This window comes from Mustela nigripes, chromosome 18 (assembly GCF_022355385.1).
Source record: "Mustela nigripes isolate SB6536 chromosome 18, MUSNIG.SB6536, whole genome shotgun sequence".
NCBI classification, from domain to species: domain Eukaryota; kingdom Metazoa; phylum Chordata; class Mammalia; order Carnivora; family Mustelidae; genus Mustela; species Mustela nigripes.
In genome coordinates, this window is record NC_081574.1 from 19,885,448 (window position 1) to 19,906,279 (window position 20,832).

General features: G+C 35.3%; 1 protein-coding gene across 1 annotated transcript in view; it reads right to left on the reverse strand.

The window, feature by feature from the left end:
- The window catches only part of SGCZ (sarcoglycan zeta), a 462,338-nt gene that overhangs the window by 200,485 nt on the left and 241,021 nt on the right, over nucleotides 1-20,832 (reverse strand). Inside the window, exon 2 of the mRNA XM_059384510.1 lies at nucleotides 2,130-2,231. Coding sequence (XP_059240493.1) covers nucleotides 2,130-2,231 — 102 coding nt within the window. The remainder of the gene's footprint in view (nucleotides 1-2,129; nucleotides 2,232-20,832) is intronic.

The following is a 20,832-nucleotide window of genomic DNA, read 5'->3' on the forward strand; positions in this document are numbered from 1 at the left end:
GAAATTTTGGTGTTCTTTCTTAATCTAAGGATTCAGTGTTTTGATAAGTTTCTTTGAAACTCCCTTAATTACTAAGAAAACTCAGACTCAGGGAAACTGTGGCTAGGCTTTTTAAAACAGTGAATAGGCTTTACGGCAGAGAATGAACAATTGCATACATTCATGGACAAAAGAATCCTAACCCAGGAATTGTTTATAAAAGACATATTTTTCTCTGTATTTGTGTTCATAGTGTGTGTGTAGAGATACTTCCAAAGTGGAAACGAATCTGTTTTTTTCTGTCATTCCCAGCCTCCTGTCTGACCGTTGAGGACACAGGGTCCTACCTGCTCTCACTGTGCCAGGCTTCGCTGTCACTGAGAGGCCAAGCAACAGGTATGGGATGTGAAAGGAGCTTAAAGGTTTCAATCAACACAGAGGGTTTGGGAAATGCTTATGAACTTGAGGTTCTGAACTTCCCAGGGATGAAGGTTAGGGAGCCTGACTGCCACCAGCTCATACTCTTAAGCTAACACATTAGTGGACTGTTTCTTATTTGGTCCACAGGTGGTATAAACATATATCCCCGTTTCCCAGGACAGTCCTGGTTTACCACTGTTGTTACACTCTCAAAAATGTCTGGCTGAGAAGATTAAACTCTTCTCTAAGCTGGATTCCCAGGCAGCCATCCAAATTGATCTAAACGGCTGCGAAGGTAAACCCTCGTTGTCCCCGGACTTGTCAGTGGAATGCATTTTCGAAGAAGTTCCTGCCTATGATTATTCTCACCTTCCTGTGTTAAGTAATGTCTTGATTTCCATGCATAAGTTTTCGCTTCCTCAAATACTCAACAGTTTAATAGTGTCAACCACAAGAAGAAATGAGTAAATATGTGAGTGGTGGTGACGTCCAGTCAGGGGGAAGGCACTGACTTGGGTATGCATGTTAGTCTTTCAGTTTTTATAAGAAAAAAGTAAAACAAAAATACAACTTTTTAACTCTAAATTTAATCGGTTTTTACAGTAAGGTCAGGTTTCCATACATGTGTCTATCGTATTGTTCATCTCCCTAAAATCCAGCAAGTAATCTTTCAATGTAAAATTCTAGTACCTAGAGTGGTAACCAATATAATGCATTTGTGAAGCTCTGCAGGTTTATAGAGAACAAAATAACATTTAAAGTTAAGGTAATTAAGCTAATAAGTTTTATAAAAATAATCCTGTTTAGTTTTCAATTTGATGTTTAAGGGAAAATGGCTTTGAAACAAATTATTAAACTATGGCTTACTATGAAACCCATTTGCTAATATATTGGTAATATTTAAAAATTATTCTAGCCTAAAATAGACTTTCATATTTATGAAGTAAGGTTAATAATCTCTCCACATTTTATATAATAACAAGTTTTCCATTTTTTTCTGATTTACTAAATTTCCATACATACACACATTTGCACAATAGATTTGAAAGATTCTAGTTTTCTTTTCATGGACCCAAGAATACTTGCTACTTTTTGAAAACTAACACCCTGAAGCCAAAATACACAATGGCTAAGCTATAATCTTTTGATTTTTAGCATGCTGCTAAGTGATAAAATACCCACAAGGAACATGTGCGCGCACAGTGCGCGCGCGCACACACACACACACACACTTGAAAGGATAGTCTTACTTGTTTTAAATAATGTTCATCCAGAAATAAATAAAATTTCTATACTAAGACTCTTCCTCATCTTTTTTTTAGAAAATACATGTTGATTTGAGCTAAAAAGATTTATAATATATTAAAATAAAATAATTTATCCAAGTCAATGTTTCCTGCAAAAATTACTCATGATGTATCAAATGCCCCTTTGGAAATTACTACAACTGTGTATTTTTTACTTCTATTGAAAAACAGAGGGGCGGATTTATAAACTTAACCAAAGCAACACTGCAGTTTAATTCAAAATGGTTCTCTAATTTTGTCAGTTTAAAACTAACCTCCACTGATTTTTCAATTGTTTCACTGTTTTGATTTCTTCAAATCAATCTTTAGCTTAAGGAAACTGAATGCATACTGAAGAGATAAGGGGGTTTTAGCCTCCTATTTCAAGCTAAAACATAACCTCTAAATTACCTTTTACAGTAAGCCAAAGCCAGTATCACATACCTTTCGGGAATGAATTTCTTTCACATACAATGGAAGTAGAAACTCAGATATACCTTCAAGTCGGATTCCCTTCTTGGTGACTCTCAGATTTCCCATACCATCCTACAAGCAATGAAATATAGTTCACTTTTAGGTTAATTAGAGAATGAATAACTGGCCATAATTTTCTTAGGGCTAAACTGAGAAAACAGTAAGCTCAAATCAGTGATGATTTAAGGAAAATGAAAGTCTGAATCTACTTCATGAATGACTGCAGCAGTTTGCATGCATATAGAGGGCTCTGTTTAAAGTGAACAGGAAAAAGGTATATTAAGGACCGGATATCTATTCTTAGCTCTATCAAAGATTAGGATTTATCTATGAAAAAAAATCCTGGACTTTTTTCATGCATCAGCCAGTTTAACTATTTGGGGGTATAATTATTCTTTCTATCTATTAGAAACAATTTTGCTTGCAGAGAGTATTAACAATATTTTTATATTGCAGTTATCACATATTTCTACAGTAGTCAAATAGTCACATTTGCACAATTTCAACAATACTTAGTAATTGGCTAGTGTAAATAAGCTTGGTGTTCCTGTATTCAAACCATGAGTAATGCTTATATCTTCTCCTTTAGAAAACAACACCCTATAAGGAGGATAAAACAAGTACTTAAATAACATTTATGAGATTGAATAAAATAAATTTTAAAAGAACAGAGTGCTAATAGGAATTAAAGAAAGATTTCAAATTTGATGAAAGAGTGAACAATTTCTCATGGAAGAGATGAACTATGAGAATATGGTGTTTCAACGGGAGCTGTCCATAGGAGAAACAGAATGAATGTTCTGTAACATTAAGAAATAGCATGACATACAATCTTACTAATATATGGACTACTGTGAGAAAAAAACAACTGGGAGTATGTTTTGAAGCCAGTGAAAGGAAAGCCATGAATGCAAAGGTAATGAGTCTGTACTTATACAAAAAGAAGAAGAAACATAAAAATTTCTTGAATAGCCTAATGGCTTGAAATGATCAGAGTTAAGCTTTAAGATTAATCTGGTAGAAGCACTATGTGGGGCTAACTGACAGAATATCAGTAAGAAGGCACAACCCGGTAATAACTGTAAGGAATGTGGTGGTGTAGGGCACCTGGGTGGCTCAGTGGGTTAAGCCTCTGCCTTTGGCTCAGGGCATGATCTCAGGGTCCTGGGATCAAGTCCCGCATCCGGCTCTCTGCTCCGCAAGGAGTCTGCTTCCCCACCCCCTCTCTCTCTGCCTGCCTCTCTGCTTACTTGTGATCTCTCTCTCTGTCAAATAAATAAATAAAAATCTTAAAAAAAAATGTGTGGTGGGAGAACAGCCTGCAAGACCAGGTGACTAATTTGATCTGGAGATGCTGAAAACAGGGACATTTATGATTAATCCCAGTTTTGTTACTATGACCCAATAAGGAAATGCAGTGATTTTTAAAAATTGGAATAATGAAGTTTGTACACTCACTGGCAAAATGAGTTTAGCTTTGGACTTCCTAACTTTGAGATATCAATGAAAATTCAGATATTTCTCTATCAACCAGCACATATGCAAGAAAGAAGATTGGAGAGGGACAATTGCTTAAGGCACGCTTATATCTACTATAATGAAGGAGCAAGTCCTTCACAGAAAGATGTCTATAAAACCACAGAGAAACTCTTAGAGAATGACCAAAAGCATTTCATACATCCCGGGAGGCTATGATGAGTGTAAGAAGAAAACCAAGAAATTATGATGGCCCCCGACTCTACTACCTGGCTCCACCTTCCTCCCCAAAAGAAAGCCACTGAAGTAATATAACAATGAACAGAACTTTGAGTAAGAATTAAAGGACTTTTTAAAAAAAAAAATCACACAAGGAAAATGACTACTCAGAGATCTTTTGACATGGTAAGGTCTCAATCCTCTAATGGAAGGAAAGAATAATTACTTCCAGTTGAATTAAACTTGGGATGGATAAAGGGATTCATTTCTTGAGACTCAAACTTAGAGTTCACACTGGAAATGTCTGATAGGGAACTGACTAAATTAAAAAAATAATAAAAAGAATTTCATGTATGAAGTGATGGAAGACTTACTCTGATGAGAAAATAGGTCTACTTTCATTGGAAGGACACACCCCAGTTTCTCTGAGACAGAGCTGGTTTATACCACTTTTATAATATCCTCTTTCATTTTCAAAGTGAAAAGTGTTTCTGATTTAGACAGCAACTACACAGTCACCCATTTGCTGGTTCTAATTAGTATCATATGGCAACACCATACCTATCTAGGAACAGAGACTGGCAGAATTAACAGGGAGAGACTCAATACTGAGGATTTGCTAAGCAGAAATGGCCGAAGATGATAAGAATGTGGCATGCCGACATAGCAAAAAATGATGGTCCTCAAATGCCTAACCATCATTTTTCTCATTGGGTAGAGACAAGTAAAGCCATAATACCAATATTAGACAGCAAAAATGGCACAGGGTTACGGACTGACAACCGATCATTGATTAACAATCGAATTCAATATGAGAAATATTGATAATAGGTTTATCATCATAAAGTAAAATTTCAGATTTTGAGATGTTAAAGGTAAAAGAAAAATTCCAGACATCATGAAGCCTGAAGAACGCCTGAGCAGTGGGCAGAAAGAGAGTGGAGACCAAAATCCCTGTAATTCAGAAAGAATATACAAAGTGACACATGACATTAAAATATTATTTTGTCCCTGAGTGATTTTTTTGACTAAATTTCAAACAGTGACTGCCCATATATATTCTCAAATGCCTGCTGGAAGGAAGTGTTCTGAAATGTTCCCCATGAAGTTGCTATGGAAACACCTAAAGCAACTGTTGGTCTAACTGAGAACAATAGAAATAAATTCTATCATAAACATAATTCCCAGTTCAACATTAATCTTAAAAAATGTCTTCATAGCATGGTTAGAAATAAAAGAACTGGCCATCCAAAGTTAACTGTGATATTACTTATGCCATATGCATATCTAATGTTGGAAAGTTTTGAATCTCAGACTCAAAGTTTTCCTTTTATATTTTCTATAAAATATATGACTTGGGGCATATAAATCTATTCCATTTAAGCTAGAAGAATAGATTTCCCCTGTTATAAATACAGGAGGGTTAGGGCAGTATTGTGTTTAGAATCTAACCTCACTCTACCATGACCATTTGTCCCTCCTTTTATTTCTCCTATTTTGAATTAAGAAATGAATATTCAAGTTCTAACATGTTATCTACATGTAGTTATAAAATACACAGAGATGCATAATATAGTCAGTATAATCAGTCTGATCCTCATATGCATGTACCAAAACCATTAATAATTTATGAGATAGTGAAATAATCTGGTTTCTCCTCTGCAGGAACATTTGAAAGTGATCTTATTCTTACTGTCACTGTACTTTCCTGATTCACTATATTCTGGTCCCTTCAACACCTAAAAAGGAGAAAATAACTTCTGGCTTTGCACCTAAGGATGACATTGCCAAAACACCAGAAAGTAAAGAATTTAATATATCTATGGCTCAGGCCTCAACCTTGGCTCCGTCATCTCCACCTTACATAGGCTTGAACTTGACTAATTTCTTTGTTTTTTTTATTTAATTTAAACAATTTTATCACCTTAAATTTATCCCCAGTAAAAACTGGAAAAAACACAACTTTATGTATTTATTGTAAGGATTGCTTGAGAAGATAATGAGCTCACAATACCTTACTTTTGTTGAAGTACTCAATAGCTTTAACCATTATTAATATTTTACTAAAAATAACTTAAATTTTTATCTCACAATATTATTAAATTCATATTGTTTGTTTTCAGAGAGATTATCTTTGAACTTCAGTAGACCCTACATCAAGCTTTACCATCATTAGAGTTATGATGCAATTATTCATCACCTAGCAATCTCACTAATCACTAACCTACTCTTGACAGTCTGGTGTCATTTTAGAAGGGAATGTGCAGCCAGACAGCTTGGATTTGAAGCTCTCTACTCTGTATATCCTAACTGTTATCTTTGTGTTTTTTTCAAAAAGTGTATCATATTCTGAACTGTTATCTTTGTGTTTTTTTCAAAAAGTGTATCATATTCTGATTAGTTAACTGTGTGGACATTTTTTTCTCATCTTAATAAGTAAATGATCTTATTCATGTATGTACTTACTCCTTCTTCTAGCATAGTCTTTCCAACAGTGGTTTTGTGATATGTAGATACTGAATGCTTGAGTATTCAATTGATCAGTAGAATTTAGATCTTTACATGATAAAAATAAAAGAAAAATCCTTATAAAAATCATATAATCACCAAAATGCATGGAATTTATCTGTAGAAACTGCAAACAGTCTTTATTATAATTTTCATGTACTTGATTTTTTAGACAAGGTGGAAGATACTTTGTTGGGAAATATTATTTTTGGAATATATTATGAGAAATAGACATTAAAATAAATAATAGATATAAATGTAAACAAAGAATATTGATAGCCATGTCATTTTAATTTAAAATCCACATCATAACTTTGCAGTGATCTTACCCTAGTGCACTCTGTCCTTATACAAAGTTCTTTAGGACGCTTAGCTGTCCGGTATCGGGAGAGCTGTTTAGATGGTGGCTACCCTCAGAATTTGAATTATGCCTTAACAGGCAAATGTAACTTTCAAAGTAATGAACATGTTGACATAGAATTGAGAAAATTTTTAAAAATTGAAGCTACTGTTAAACAATTATAAAATCTGGTGTTCCGTTAATTTTTTTGAGAGGGCAGAGAGGCAGAGGAAGAGAGAGAATTTGGTGGTGGTGGGGGGACAGACGACAGACAGAAAGGGAGAGATAGAATCTTCAGCAGGCTCCAGGCCCAGAGCCCAAGCCTGATGCAGGCCCATCCCATAACCCTGAGATCATGACCTGAACTGAAATAAAGAGTTGGATGTTCAACCAACTGAGCCACCCAGGCACCCCAAGTGCTTGATTAAATATTTTAAAAAGTCTTCAAAAGTTGAAAGGAGTTAGTAGCCAGAAGATAATTAAATATAGACCTTAAATAATTTTTCTGGTTAAAACCAAAGATAAATTTCTTCCAAATTATTAGCATTTATTTTCTTTGTTTCAAAAGAAACTGATTTCAAAGGGAGATAAAAACATGTATTTTTCTGGCTTTGATTATCTAATGATATTCATTCTATACTTCAATTTGCATGAAAAAATGACCTTAAGGAGCCTATTTAGAGACAAATGAAGCCTAGTATGATAATATTTGTGAGACCTTGGGGATTACATACTTTTAACAAGGTAAAGAACCATACAAGGAGATGGAAGTATTAGGTTGTTCAAAAACAATTACAAACCACTTTTAAGTGTCTTTTGTTATTTATTCTCTTCTATATGCTAAATGAATTTTAAAAATTGTTTAATTCCCAACTCCTAATTAAAGAAGAAATCCTCTTTAAAATATTTAAACAATTTTCTTTTATTTTCTTTTTCGTACCTGCTTTAAGCTGATGTCATCATTGTGAAAAGGGTTTAATGTATTCATATTTAAATACAACAATAAACATTGCATTTTGTATCTCTTATTTTCATTGGTGTTCTTTTAAATATGTGAATTATTTTTTAAAAACAAAATAAAATGAAATTCAATTTATTTTCCAAATTTTCCTCTACTGATAACAAAATTCTTTGACAAGCATTTCCTTCTTTTTCTAACAATCTGCATATCAATAACCTCATCTAACATATGTAATCCCTTACTAACAAAATCATCAGAATGAAAATATGCTGAAACAAAATAAAACTAAAACCAAAAATGTGTTAATCTGACATGGCAGATATGATCACAACCACCCTGTAAATGGAGAAAAAAACTGGATGAGTTCAATAAATCCAGTAAGACTATACATAAAAGACCAGAAATATTTATATTAATATATATATGTATTTACATAAAATAATGGGAAATAGATTATAGCTGTATTTATATGGAGAACAGATCACAGTAGGAACACTTAGAACACATAGGCATTTTATGTCTAATATGTCTTGAAAAAAATGTTTTCCTATAGAATATCTCTTGGAATCACTACCAAGAAAAGTTACTGTTGTGGCTCAATCTAATAATGTAATATTAATTGTATAAAGCAACTTTAAAAGTGCGTGGAAGCACCAGCATTGCACCACCTTAACTTGAAATTAAGGTTAAGCCAAGAGAATGTGAGAAGCAATTGTGGCAGAAGACAGACACTTGCTAATGAAGAGCGCTATTGGAAAACCCAGCCTGCTACTACAAACAAATCGTCTGTCTCAGTGCTAAATGGAAACAACTAGAAAGAACCTCAGGCATTTGACTTAAGGAAAATAATAAATAATGAATTAGTAATAATGTTATGTTCCCTAAAGATTGTCATCTGTAAATGGGTGACAGAGGAACACCCATATTTTAATCATGGCAACAAGGACATAGAGCCTACAGTTTCACTGTTAACATGTCTGTCTTCCCCAAAATATAAATAGAATACTAGGATTATAATAAACCCAGTGAAAGAGAAAGTTCTGTTTTCAGCTAAATTTAGGAAACCACTAAATGATATACTGGTCTATTTTTTTTATATTTTATAAAACTGGAAGGAAGATTTATCAACAAAATGGTGCATTGTTAAGCATAGAAGTGATTAAAGAGTTAAAAGCTATCACATCTCTGCAAATATTTATTGAGAGCCTATGTAAAGCACCACTAAACTCTGTTTGTAATTTGGCTTCCCAGCTCTTTCCAAACACTAGAGAAAATATGCTGAACACTGCTAGGAATCTGGTCTGCCTCACAGATGTAATTTCTTATTATCTGTAAGAAATGTGAAAGGGAGGTAATGCTGAGCACAGGTCTTTTTGCAAATATTTTCCAGTTACCATAAGCATAACTTATTTCTTTAAAGAAAAATCACTTTTCACTTTGAACAAAATCACATATTTGGACCTATAGATTGAGAATAAGATCTTAGGGTATGGTAACCCTACCTAGGTAGTCCTCATAGTAAGGTCTTATCTAAGAATTCCTTCCAAACTCCCAAGACAATATCTTTAAAATCTGCCTTCACTATGGAGTTAACTGTAATAGCATAGGTCATAGAGCACTTCAGCAAACACTGAGCCAATGGCACATCACAACAACCATGTTCCCATTTCACTGAAAACACCAATGAGAGAGAGAAATAGAGAGAAGTTAAGTGCATCTTAAGTTAGCCCAAAGTCTAGTCCTCTTACTTACTTACTTACTTAATTAATTAATTTTAGAGATACAGTGCGAGAGAGAGAAGGGAGAAGGGCTGAGGAAGAGAATTCCAAGCAGCCTCTCTATTGAGCACCGATTCCTTGGAGGGCTCAATCTCACCACCCATGAGATCATGACCTAAGCAGAAACCAGGAGTCAGGCACTTAACTGACTGAGCCACCCAGGCACCCCTAGTCTTCTTACTTTTAATCAATCTAGGCAATAATAGATACAGAAAATATAAGTTTGTTTGTTTGTTTGTTTGTTTGTTTTAAAGATTTTATTTATTTATTTGACAGAGAGAGAGCGATCATAAGTAGGCAGAGGCAGGCAGAGAGAAAAGGAAGTAGGCTCCCTGCTCAGCAGAGAGCCTGATGCAGGGCTCGATCCCAGGACCCTGAGATCATGACCGGAGCCAAAGGCAGAGGCTTAACCTGCTGAGCCACCCACGCACCCCAGAAAATAGAAGCTTAATTTATTTTATTATAAACTCCAATAAGGATGTCCTAATATTTTTCATTATTATTTGAGCTAATTGGCATCTCTCCGTCTTTCTTAAATCGTATCTTTTTAATTTTTAAAAATTTCCTTCTCTGACTTCATTTACTAGCATATGTTTCTCTTTTGGCTCAGCCCTGAATCATGGTATTCTGAAAAAAGTTCTGGTACCATGAAAAACTCTGTTTCCAAATGATTATAAAATTTATCTTGAAAATGAAGTATTAGGAACAAATTACCGATATTTGTTCAAGTATGATGAGGAAATCTCAAAACAATATTTTTGGTAAATAGAACATCCACCATTTCATATTCCTCCCATGATTTCCTCTGTTATTACCCTCATCCTATAAAACTAAGTAATGTGTGCATGCATGGAGTTACGTGGGCATATGTGTGTGCATTTAGGAGAGGTTAGTTCACAGGAGGAGTATGGAAAATTAATTTATTAAACTTAAAATTGTAGCTACCCTATTATCCTGGAACTGAGGGGATATCAGGTGATCCTCATTAGAGACAGGAAAGAAATCCCGTGACGACACTGATGAGCAAGCTGATATTCTCTATGGCACCAGAAAGTGGGACCGCTGGCAAGAGTTGTCTGACTTTGGATTGCTCAGCAATAACTCACAGCAGTTGGCAAGCACAACACTGAATTTATAGAGCTGTAACATTTGGCCTCTTAAACTAAAGATTGTCACTTAGGTTTTTATATCTGAAGATTCTTCTTACCATCATTGAGAAATGCATTTCTCACCGAAGCAGAAATGCAATGGGTCGTCTCTCAGCCAAATCTTAAAAGATCCTTTAAGCTTCCTTAAAGGGTACTACCTAGGTTTCCATCTATTTCAGTCTCAAGTTTTGAGGATGGATTATATTTGTTTACAACATGTAGTCTAGCATCACATCTTTTATGTATGTTCTATTATGAATACTATTAACTATCCACTTGAGAAATATTTACTAAGCTTTTACTCTTCTACATTATATTATACTTTATTATGGTTCCAAGTGGCATCCTTTCCAAGTTTTGTTTGCTGTCTGTCACATCACAGACAGACATCATCCTGTCTAGGAAGCCTTCCTGTGAGAACTGCCTCCGTTCCCCTTTGCCAAGCCTACCTGGTTCTGATGTGCTTGCTGCAGATCATTCAAGCTAGAGTCGATAACTAAACCCAAACTGTGTCAATCAGATACTTCTGACTAGCATATTTTGAACTCAGAATTAAGAACCACCACCAATGAAACAAAATCTCTGAATGTACAAGTGGGAGTTTACTGTGACTGTACTTTCAGTACGTAGAGAAAGGCAGAATATCCCTAGGCTAAGAGAGGCCAAAGAGAATAGAAGTAAATTCTACTTGGCAAACATATTTGTTTCTTGTTCCTGAGGCCCACATGTATAAATTATCCTTCTCAGATTGTGTTTTTTTTTTCCAATACTTCCTTTAGTGTCATGACCTCACAAATTCTCTCTCCCTCTTCTCTCCTTCCTTCTCTATCCCCTCTTCCTGTCTCTCTTCCCACTTCTTAAACTAATACTAGTTTTCCAAAAGAACAATTAAATACATTCCAATAGATTCTCTGCCCTATATGTTCATACTTACTCTTGATGACCACATCCACTTCCATGACTAAAATTCTTTTACTTAAGTCAAGTTTCTGTCACTGGAACTTTGGATATATTTTTTTTCTTCTCTCCATCCCTCTTCCCTCTTCAAATGGTTATCTCTGTCTAATCCTTTGTAGAGCAGTTCAAAAATACCTTACAGATGGCATCTTCCCATACAAGCTTGGAACTGTTTCCTTTGTGAATTGTAGCACCAGACATAGTTTCTTCAAGGGCCTTATCAGAGTTTGCAGGAGTTCACATTCTTCCTGTGTATTTAATTATACCTGCTATCAGATTGTACCTTATCATAGGCAGGTACCACATCTTTTTGCTCATCACTGATTCCATGATTTATATTTACAGAAAGATATTTACAACTCAAATATGTCTTTTGAATTCTAGACAGAGGTATTTGTCTACTTACTGCCTACTGTTTCCTGGAATATCACAAGTATCTCAAACAAGCATATCCCAAACAAAAGTGATAATCCCCCAACATGCACTGTTTCTTATGATGTGTTCTTTATCTCAAAGAATTATCATCATCCCTATTTAATAGTAATCTGTATCTCATCCTGGACTCTGTAGTCCTCCTCATAATGGATCAGTTACCAAGCCCTACACACTTGCCTTCACTATGGCATTGCTCTGGCACAAAGTGGGATATATAGGACTACATAAGGACTATACAGATAGTCTTTAGAGAAAAGACTGACTGCCCCAATTGCTAGAAGCGAGGAGAGTTAGGTAATCTTTAACTGTAACATATTTTAGAATTGTGCTAAGCCCCTGAAACCTGTGAGCCTCTTTGTCGTAGGCCATTATTCCTGATTTAGGGCCAGAACTTCCCATCTGATTGACTGGACACATGTAGAAGGTCTTCTCAAATCCACATATGCCCCTCTCAGGATTTTCTTTCACCCACTCTCCTGGCCACTATCTGTATCCTAGTGTTTAACTGAAAAATAAACCAGATAGGATTTAAAAAGGGGGGTACTGATAAGGAGAAAGGTACTGATAAAGGAGAAATTTTGAAATTTCAAAAGAGTGACAAGATCCAACCAGCCAGCATGTATCAGCTAGAGGAAGACAATTAGTTTCTTTTTATTTATTTATTTATTTATTTTTTAAAGATTTTATTTATTTATTTGAGAGAGAGACAGTGAGGGAGAGAGCATGAACGAGGAGAAGGTCAGAGGGAGAAGCAGACTCTCCATGCAGCTGGGAGCCCGATGTGGGACTCGATCCCAGGACTCCGGGATCATGACCTGAGCCGAAGGCAGTCGTCCAACCAACTGAGCCACCCAGGCGTCCCAGACAATTAGTTTCTAAGTATGTTTTATCATGTGGTCGGAACACAAAGTTCAATTTGGGATACAGAATATTACATCCGGAAAGGCTCCTCAGAGATTATGCAAACTCATTACTAGGATGGTTCCTAGAAGTATGGAAAACGCAACGACCCATGCCAAGCAACCTGCAACCTGGATTTTCATGGCAGTGAAAGCAGGGACTAAACATCTCAGGGAACTGAATGTTCTGGACTGCATAAAGCAGTTAGTAAGTTCAGAAGACCCATCAAATACCATATATGGGAAAGCCCACAAGATACACCATTTACCAGGGTATAGGAAATCACTGTTGAGAAGGATACAAGATTGACAAAGTTCATTGCTAGCTCTCCTCTGTAAGTAAGGGTTTATGGTAGAAAATACCATTATACAATCAGATTCACTGACAACAATGGAGGTCACAGGGCTCTGAGATAATTAAGGTGAAATGGTAGCCTGAAGACAGGTTAACACAGTTTTGGTAATGAGGGACTAGGTTGGAGGAGCAACCAAGCTGCAACTCCAGAATGTTATGCACATGGCCAATAAACTGGATAGCCAAGAAGTAAAAATGATGTTCAAGCAGCAAGGGCTTGAAGTGTGTAGTACCAACACAAATCAAGGATGAATGAATAGCAGGCTGAAGGCAGTTGTCCCAATAAACAGGTCATGACTTCTTAACCAGTTTTGGTCATGAGCCAATATTTTGACCCAGAATCCACAGACCTCTCTTGCCAAATTTTGATAAATGAACAAATGCAATCACCCTAGTGTAAGACCCCTGAGAAATGAAGATTTCAGTCATTCTACCAGGTAAGCCACCAAGTCCCACAGAAGTCAGGTCCTAATTCAGGGAAGAGCATTCCCCACTTCCATGACCATCAGTGGCAGAAAATCTTTAGCTGTCAGTCTTGTCATCATGTCCATGATCGACTGATCAGTGTGAAGATTTAAGGGCCCAGCTATCATATCCGCACTCTGGAAAGTTCTCAGGATGATTCTAGCTTCAGAGCTCCCTGTGGGGTTAATCAAGGCTGCCATTCTTCTACATCACACTTTGACTTCTCTCGCTGTTCAATCCTGCTCCCTTGATGTAATGTTAACATTTGATTATTGAGAAATCATTTTATCAAAATGCAATAAGCCCATGATACTTTTTAAATTAAAATTAAATTAAAAACTAAGTCTTAGGGCAAGGGCAAGACTGATGATAAAAATAAAAATGAACTTTAATCTATATTGCAGAAGTCAGAACATTAATATTGCTGTCTGTGGAAAGACAGTAGGAAAGATATTCATATTGACAACTCAAACATATGATAATTTTTTTCCTTTAGAGAGTGCTTTATCAATGTACTGTCATCACCAGAAAAGTCTTCTCATCTCTAATGTTTGCACTTCAAGCCTTTCTCTATGGTAATTCAATAATCACAGACTTTCTTAAAATATTTGATTACAAACAATGGAATTTTTGTATAATTATGCAGGTCCAGACAAATGATACAAATCTAAGTTAGCTTCTATGTACCTGGAAGCCTGAGAAGGAACATCTCTTCTCTATATGCACATTAATCAAAATTTAGAACTTGTTTTCCAAATTTTAAACATATATACATTTATAAAACTCTTAAGAGTTAAAATATGATGTTGGGTGGAATACTAGTTAAGAAGTTATGGTAGGTAGTGATTCTACTAGCCATCTTCTTTCTAGCTCTTAGTACCAAATTCAGAGTTACGGTCAAAGATTTTTGTTTTTCCACACAATGAATCAGTTCCCATATTGTATGAATATGTTGGAGGACAAAGCTAGGTAGAGTCTTCATGTATAAATATGGTCTTTTTTTTTGGCAGGGGGGAATGGTACTTGGATAAAATCTAAGCATCCATCCCTGCAATAGTGGATAAGTAAAATGTAGTGCAGGCACACCATGGAATATCACGAAATGTGCAGCAAATGACTAGATGTACACTTAGCAACAGTAAAGAATTAAAAAGTAAGAAATAGAATAATATTTATATTAATTAAACATGTATGTATAACACAGATGAAATCCATTTGTCAGAACCATAGGAATAAAATGGTCACCATAAAGAACAGAATAATTGACTACAAAAAGAGGGCAAGTGCTTAAATGGAAATGGAAATGGAGATACAAATTTAAAAAGTGAGAGAATAAATAAATCAATAAATGATAAATGATAAACAGTTAGCAAGAGCATTTGCAGGGATCAAAGATGGTAATGTTCCATAAGCTGATGGGCATGACTATCTCAATCCTCTGCACCGGAATATGAAAACAAAGTAAAACCAGCTACAGAATGGTTAATTCTATCTAACTTCTTTGTTTATCCTCACTGGTATTGTTTTGATTCATTTTTTTTTTTTCCCCATTTCGGCCTATGCTATGATATCGGTTTCCTAAATGTGCCCATTATCATTAAAGTAGCCAGTTAAAATCCTCTTTTAAATTGTTGATGCTCTTATCCTCTTATAAAGTGAAGCTTGTTTTTATCAGTGTCCAAGGATAAAATGAACCTGAAAATGCCTTTCATATTCTGAACTATATTCTGGTAAGTTATGATCCAATAACAACAGTTGTATTTTGCAAACATTCCCACAATGTATTTGGTTCCTTTTTCTTTGTTTCCATAACAACTGTTCTTTTATTCAAGTATTTATTGCAATGCATTATAACTTATTGTTTACTGGCTCTCTCTCCTGTGGTCTGAATTTACTGAAAGAACGTATTATGTCTTCTGAGTAGGAAAAAATACTCCTGTGCTTTTCCTTTACTCTATACGCATAACACTTCTGACACTAAATGTGTGGATTTTTCAGGCACCAAATGATTCTATAAGACAGTATATAATTTAAGTCAATGTTGACACTGTTTACCTGGACAAAAATTCCCCAGTGAGTCTAGACCCACGGGATTGCCTCCTCCCCAATTTCAGATGACAATTTTGATTCCAGTTGTTACCTGTGTTTCTCACCAAACTGCTAAATGAAAAGTTACTGTGACCTCCTCAGGTCAGATAATTTGCCAGAGCGGCTCACAGAACTCACAGGAACATTTTGCTTATTAGATTACTGGCTTATTATAAAAAGGATCTAACTCGGGACAGCCAAATAGAAGAGATGCACACAGCCAGGTTTGTGGGAAGGGGCATACATCCTCCATACCCTCTGCAGGCACCACTATTCCAGCACCTCCAAATGTCCATCAATCCAGAGCTCTCTGAATTCTATACTTTGGGGATTTTCATAGAGGCTTTATCATATAAGCATAATCAATGATTAACTCAGAACCATCCTCTCTCCTATTCTCTGGAGAGATGGATGGGGCTGAATGGTGCAAGCTTCTAATCATGGCTTGGTCTTTTTGATAACAAGCCCCCATCCTGAAGCCTCCAGGAGCCCAAGAGTCCCCACATTAGGACAAAAGACACTTCTATCACTTAGGAAATTCCAAGAGATTAGGAACTTTGTGCCAGGAGCCAGAGTCAAAGAACAAATAGAGCAAAAGATGCTTCTAAAGCTATTTTTTTTTCAGGTTTTTATTTAAATTCCAGTTAGTTAACATATAGTGTAATATTGACGTCAGGAATAGAATTTAGTGATTCATCACTTACATTTAATACCCAGTACTTATCACAGAAAGTAGTCTCTTTAATACTTACCACCCATTTAGCCCATTACCCACTTACCTCCCCTCAAGCAACTCTCAGTTTGTTCTCTGTACTTAATAGTCTCATATGGTCTACCCTTCTCTTTCTATTTTTTTTTTCTCCTTCCCCTATGTTCATCTGTCTCATTTCTTTTATTTACTTATATTTTTTAGATATTTTAGAGAAACAGAGTACATGCATGAGTGGGGAGTAGTTCAGGGAGAGAAAGATTCTCAAGAAGACTCCCCCCTGAGCCTGGAGTCAGACATGGGGCTTAATCTCACAATCTCAGTATCATGACACAAGCTGGAATCGAGTCAGATGTTTGGTAAATAAACTGAGCCACCCAGGCACCCCTGTCTTGTTTCTTAAATTCCACATGAGTGACACATTTGTGTTTCTCTGACTGATGTATTTCACATAGCATAATATAATCTAGCTCCATCCACATCATTGCAAATGGGAAGATTTCATTCTTCTTAATGGCAGAGTAATATTCCATTGTATATTTACCCAACTTTTTTATCCTTTCACCAGTCGATAGATATTTGGGCTCTTTCCATAATTTAGTTTTGCTTATAATGCTGCTATAAACATCGGGGTGCATGTGCCCATTCAAATTAGTATTTTTGTATCCTTTAGGTAAATACCTAGTAATGTATTTGTTCTGTCATAGGGTAGTTCTATTTTTAACTTATTGAGGAAACTCCATACTGTTTTCCAGAGTGGTTGCACCAGTTTGCATTCCCATCAACAGCGTAACAGGATTCCCCTTTCTCTGTATCCTTGCCAACACCTGTTTTTTTCCCGTGTTGTTTATTTTAGCCATTCTGAAGGGGTGAGGTAGTATCTCATTCTACTTTTGATTTGTGCTTCCCTTATAATGAGTGATGTTGAGTATCTTATAATGTTTTTGTTAGCCACCTGGATGTCTTCTGTGGAAAAACGTCTATTCGTGTCTTCTGCGCATTTTCTCACTGGATTATTTGTTTTTTGAGCATTGACTTTCATAAGTTCTTTATATATTTGGGCTACCAACCCTTTGAGATATGTCATTTGAAAATATCTTATCCTATTCTGTAGGTTGCCTTTTAGTTTTGTTCATTGTTTCCTTTGTTATGAAGAAGCTTTTTATCTTGGTGAAGTTCCAATAGTTCATTTTTACTTTTGTTTTTCTTGTCTTCAGCAACATGCTGCTCCAGGTAAGGTCAAGGAAATTGCTGCCTGTGTTCACCTCTAGGATTTTATGGATTCCTGTCTCACATTTAGGTCTTTAATCCATTTTGAATTTATTTTTGTGAATGGTTTAATGGTCCAGTTTCATTCTTCTGTATGTTGCTGTCCGGTTTTCCTAACACTATTTGTTGAAGAGATTGCCTTGTGCATTGGATATTCTTTCCTGGTTTGTCAAAGATAAGTTGACCATATAGCTGTAGGTCCATTTTGGGCTTTCTATTCTTTTCCATTGATCTATCTATTCTTTTGTGCCATATACTGTCTTGATGATTACAGCTTTGCAATATAGCTTGAAGTCCAGAATTGTGATGTTTCCAGCTTTGCTTTTCTTCTTCAAGATATAGCATTAGCTATTTGGAGTCTTTTCTGGTTCCATACAAATTTTAGGATTGTCTGTTCTAGTGCTGTGAAAAATGCCAGAGGTATTTTGAAAAGGATTGCATTAAATGTATTGATTGCTTTGGATAGCATAACATTTTAACAGTATTTGTTCTTCCAATCCATGAACATGAAATGTTTCCCATTTCTTTGTGTCATCTTCAATTTCTTTCATAGTGTTCTATAGCTTTCAGAGTACAGACCTTTCATGTCTTTGGTTAGGTTTATTCTAGGTCTCCTATGTTTTGGTGCAGTTGTAAATGGGTTTGATTCCTTGATTACTCTTTCTGTTGCTTCATTATTGGTATATAGAAATGTTGCAGATTTCTGTACATTGATTTTATATCCTACAACATTGCTAAATTCATGTATCAATTCCAGCAATTTTTTGGTAAAATCATTTGGGTTTTCTACATAGAGTATCATATTGTTTGCAAATAGTGAAAATTTGACTTCTTTCTTGCTGATTTGGATGCTTCTTATTTCTTCTTGTTTTCTGATTGGTGAGGCTAGGATTTCCAATGTTAAATAACAGCAGTGAGAGTGGATATCCCTGTCTTATTCCTCACCACAGAAGAAAAGCTCTAGTTTTTCCCTATTTCTTCTATTCTGAGAGCTAAATGATATGAGCTATGGTTGTTTCATAAATGGCCTTTATGATGTTGTGGTATGTTCCCCCACCCCTACTTTGTTGAGGGTTTCATCAAGAATGGATGCTATGTTTTTTCAAATGCTTTTCTGAATCTATTGGGAAGATCATATGTCTCGTATCCTTTCTTTTATTAATGTGTTATATCACACTGATTATTTGTGAATATTGAACCACACCTGCAAATCAGGAATAAATCCCACTTGATTGTGGTAAATAATTCTTTTAAAGTATGGTTGGATTTTATTTGCTGGTATCCTACTGAGAATTTTTGCATCCAATGATGGGGTCATTGCCTGGTTTTGGAATCAAGATAATGCTGGCTTCATAGAATGAGTTTGGAAGTTTTCCTTCCATTTCAACTTTTTTGGTACATTTGGGGAAGAATAGGTATTAACTCTTTAAATGTTAAGTAGAATTCCCCTGGGAAGCCATCTGGCCTTTTGTTTGTTGGGAGTTTTTTGATTACTGATTCAATTTCTTTGCTAATTATGGATGTGTTCAAATTTTCTATTTCTTCCTGTTTCAGTTTTAGTAGTTTATGTTTCTAGGAATTAAAGCATTTCTTCCAGATTATCCAATTTGTTGATATATAATTTCTCATAATATTCTCATAATTTTCCTATGGTATTGGTTCTGATCTTTCTTTTTTCACTTGTGATTTTATTTGTCTGAGTCCTCTCTTTTCTTTTTCATAATCTGCCTAGGGGTTTATCAATTTTATTTATTTTTTCAAAGAACCAACCCCTAGTTTCATTCATCTATTCTACTGGGGTTTTTTTGTTTTGTTGTTTCTATATCACTTATTTCTTTTTTAAAAATTTTATTATTAGTATTATGTTCAGTTAATCAACATATAGTACATCATTTATTTCTGCTCCCATATTTATTGTTTCCCTTTTTCTGCTGGTTTTAGGCTTTATTTGCTGTTCCTTTTCTGGCTAGTTTTTGTGTAAATTTGGTTGTGTATTTGAGACTTTTCTTGCTTCTTGAAATAGGCCTATACTGCTATATACTTCCCTCTTAAGCCAACTTTTGCTACATCCCAAAGTTTTTGGACCGTCATATTTTCATTTTCATTTGCTTCCATGCATTTCTTTATTTTTTCCTCAATTTTATGGTTGACCCATTCATTCTTTAGTAGGATATTTTTAACCTCCATGTATTTGTGGTCTTTCCATTTTTTTTTCTGACGGTTGACTTCAAGTTTCATAGTGTGGCCAGAAAATATGCATGATATGCCCTCAATCTTTCTGTATTTGTTGAGGCCTGATTTGTGACACATTATTTGACCTATTCTGGAAAATCTTCCATGTGCACTTAAAATACGTGTCCTGTGTTGCCTCAGATGAAATGCTCTGAATATGTCTGTTAAGTCCATCTGGTCTAGCGTGTCATTCAAACCCATTACTTCCTTGTTGATATTCTGTTTAGATGATGAGATGTAAATAGCTGTAAGTAGGGTGTTAAAGTCCCCTACTATTATTGTATTATTTTCAATGAGTTTCTTTATGTTCATTATTGATTCATATATTTGGGTGCTCCCAAGCTGGAAGCATAAATATTCACAATTTTTAGATCTTTTTATGGGGGATAGACCCCTTTATTATGATATAGTGCCCATATTCATTTCTTGTTACAGTCTTTGGTTTAAAATGTAGTTTGTCTGATATAAATACAGCTCCTCTGGCTTTCTTTTCTCTTTCCATTTTCTTTTCTTTCTCTGTCCATTAGCATGATAAATGGTTCTCCATCCCCTCATTTTCTGTCTCTAGGTGGCTTTAGGTATAAAGTGAGTCTCTTGTAGGCAGCATATCAATAAGTCTTGGATTTTATTATTGTTGTTTTGTTTTGTTTTGATCCATTCTGATATTCTATGTTTTATGACTGGAGAACTTAATCCACTTACATTCAGAGTGATTATTAATAGATACGAATTCAATGCCCTTGTATTACCCGCTAAGTTGTTGCTTCTGGAGATTTTCTCTGTTACTTTCTAGTCTTTTTCACTGTTGGTCCTTCTTTCCCACTCAAAAAAGTC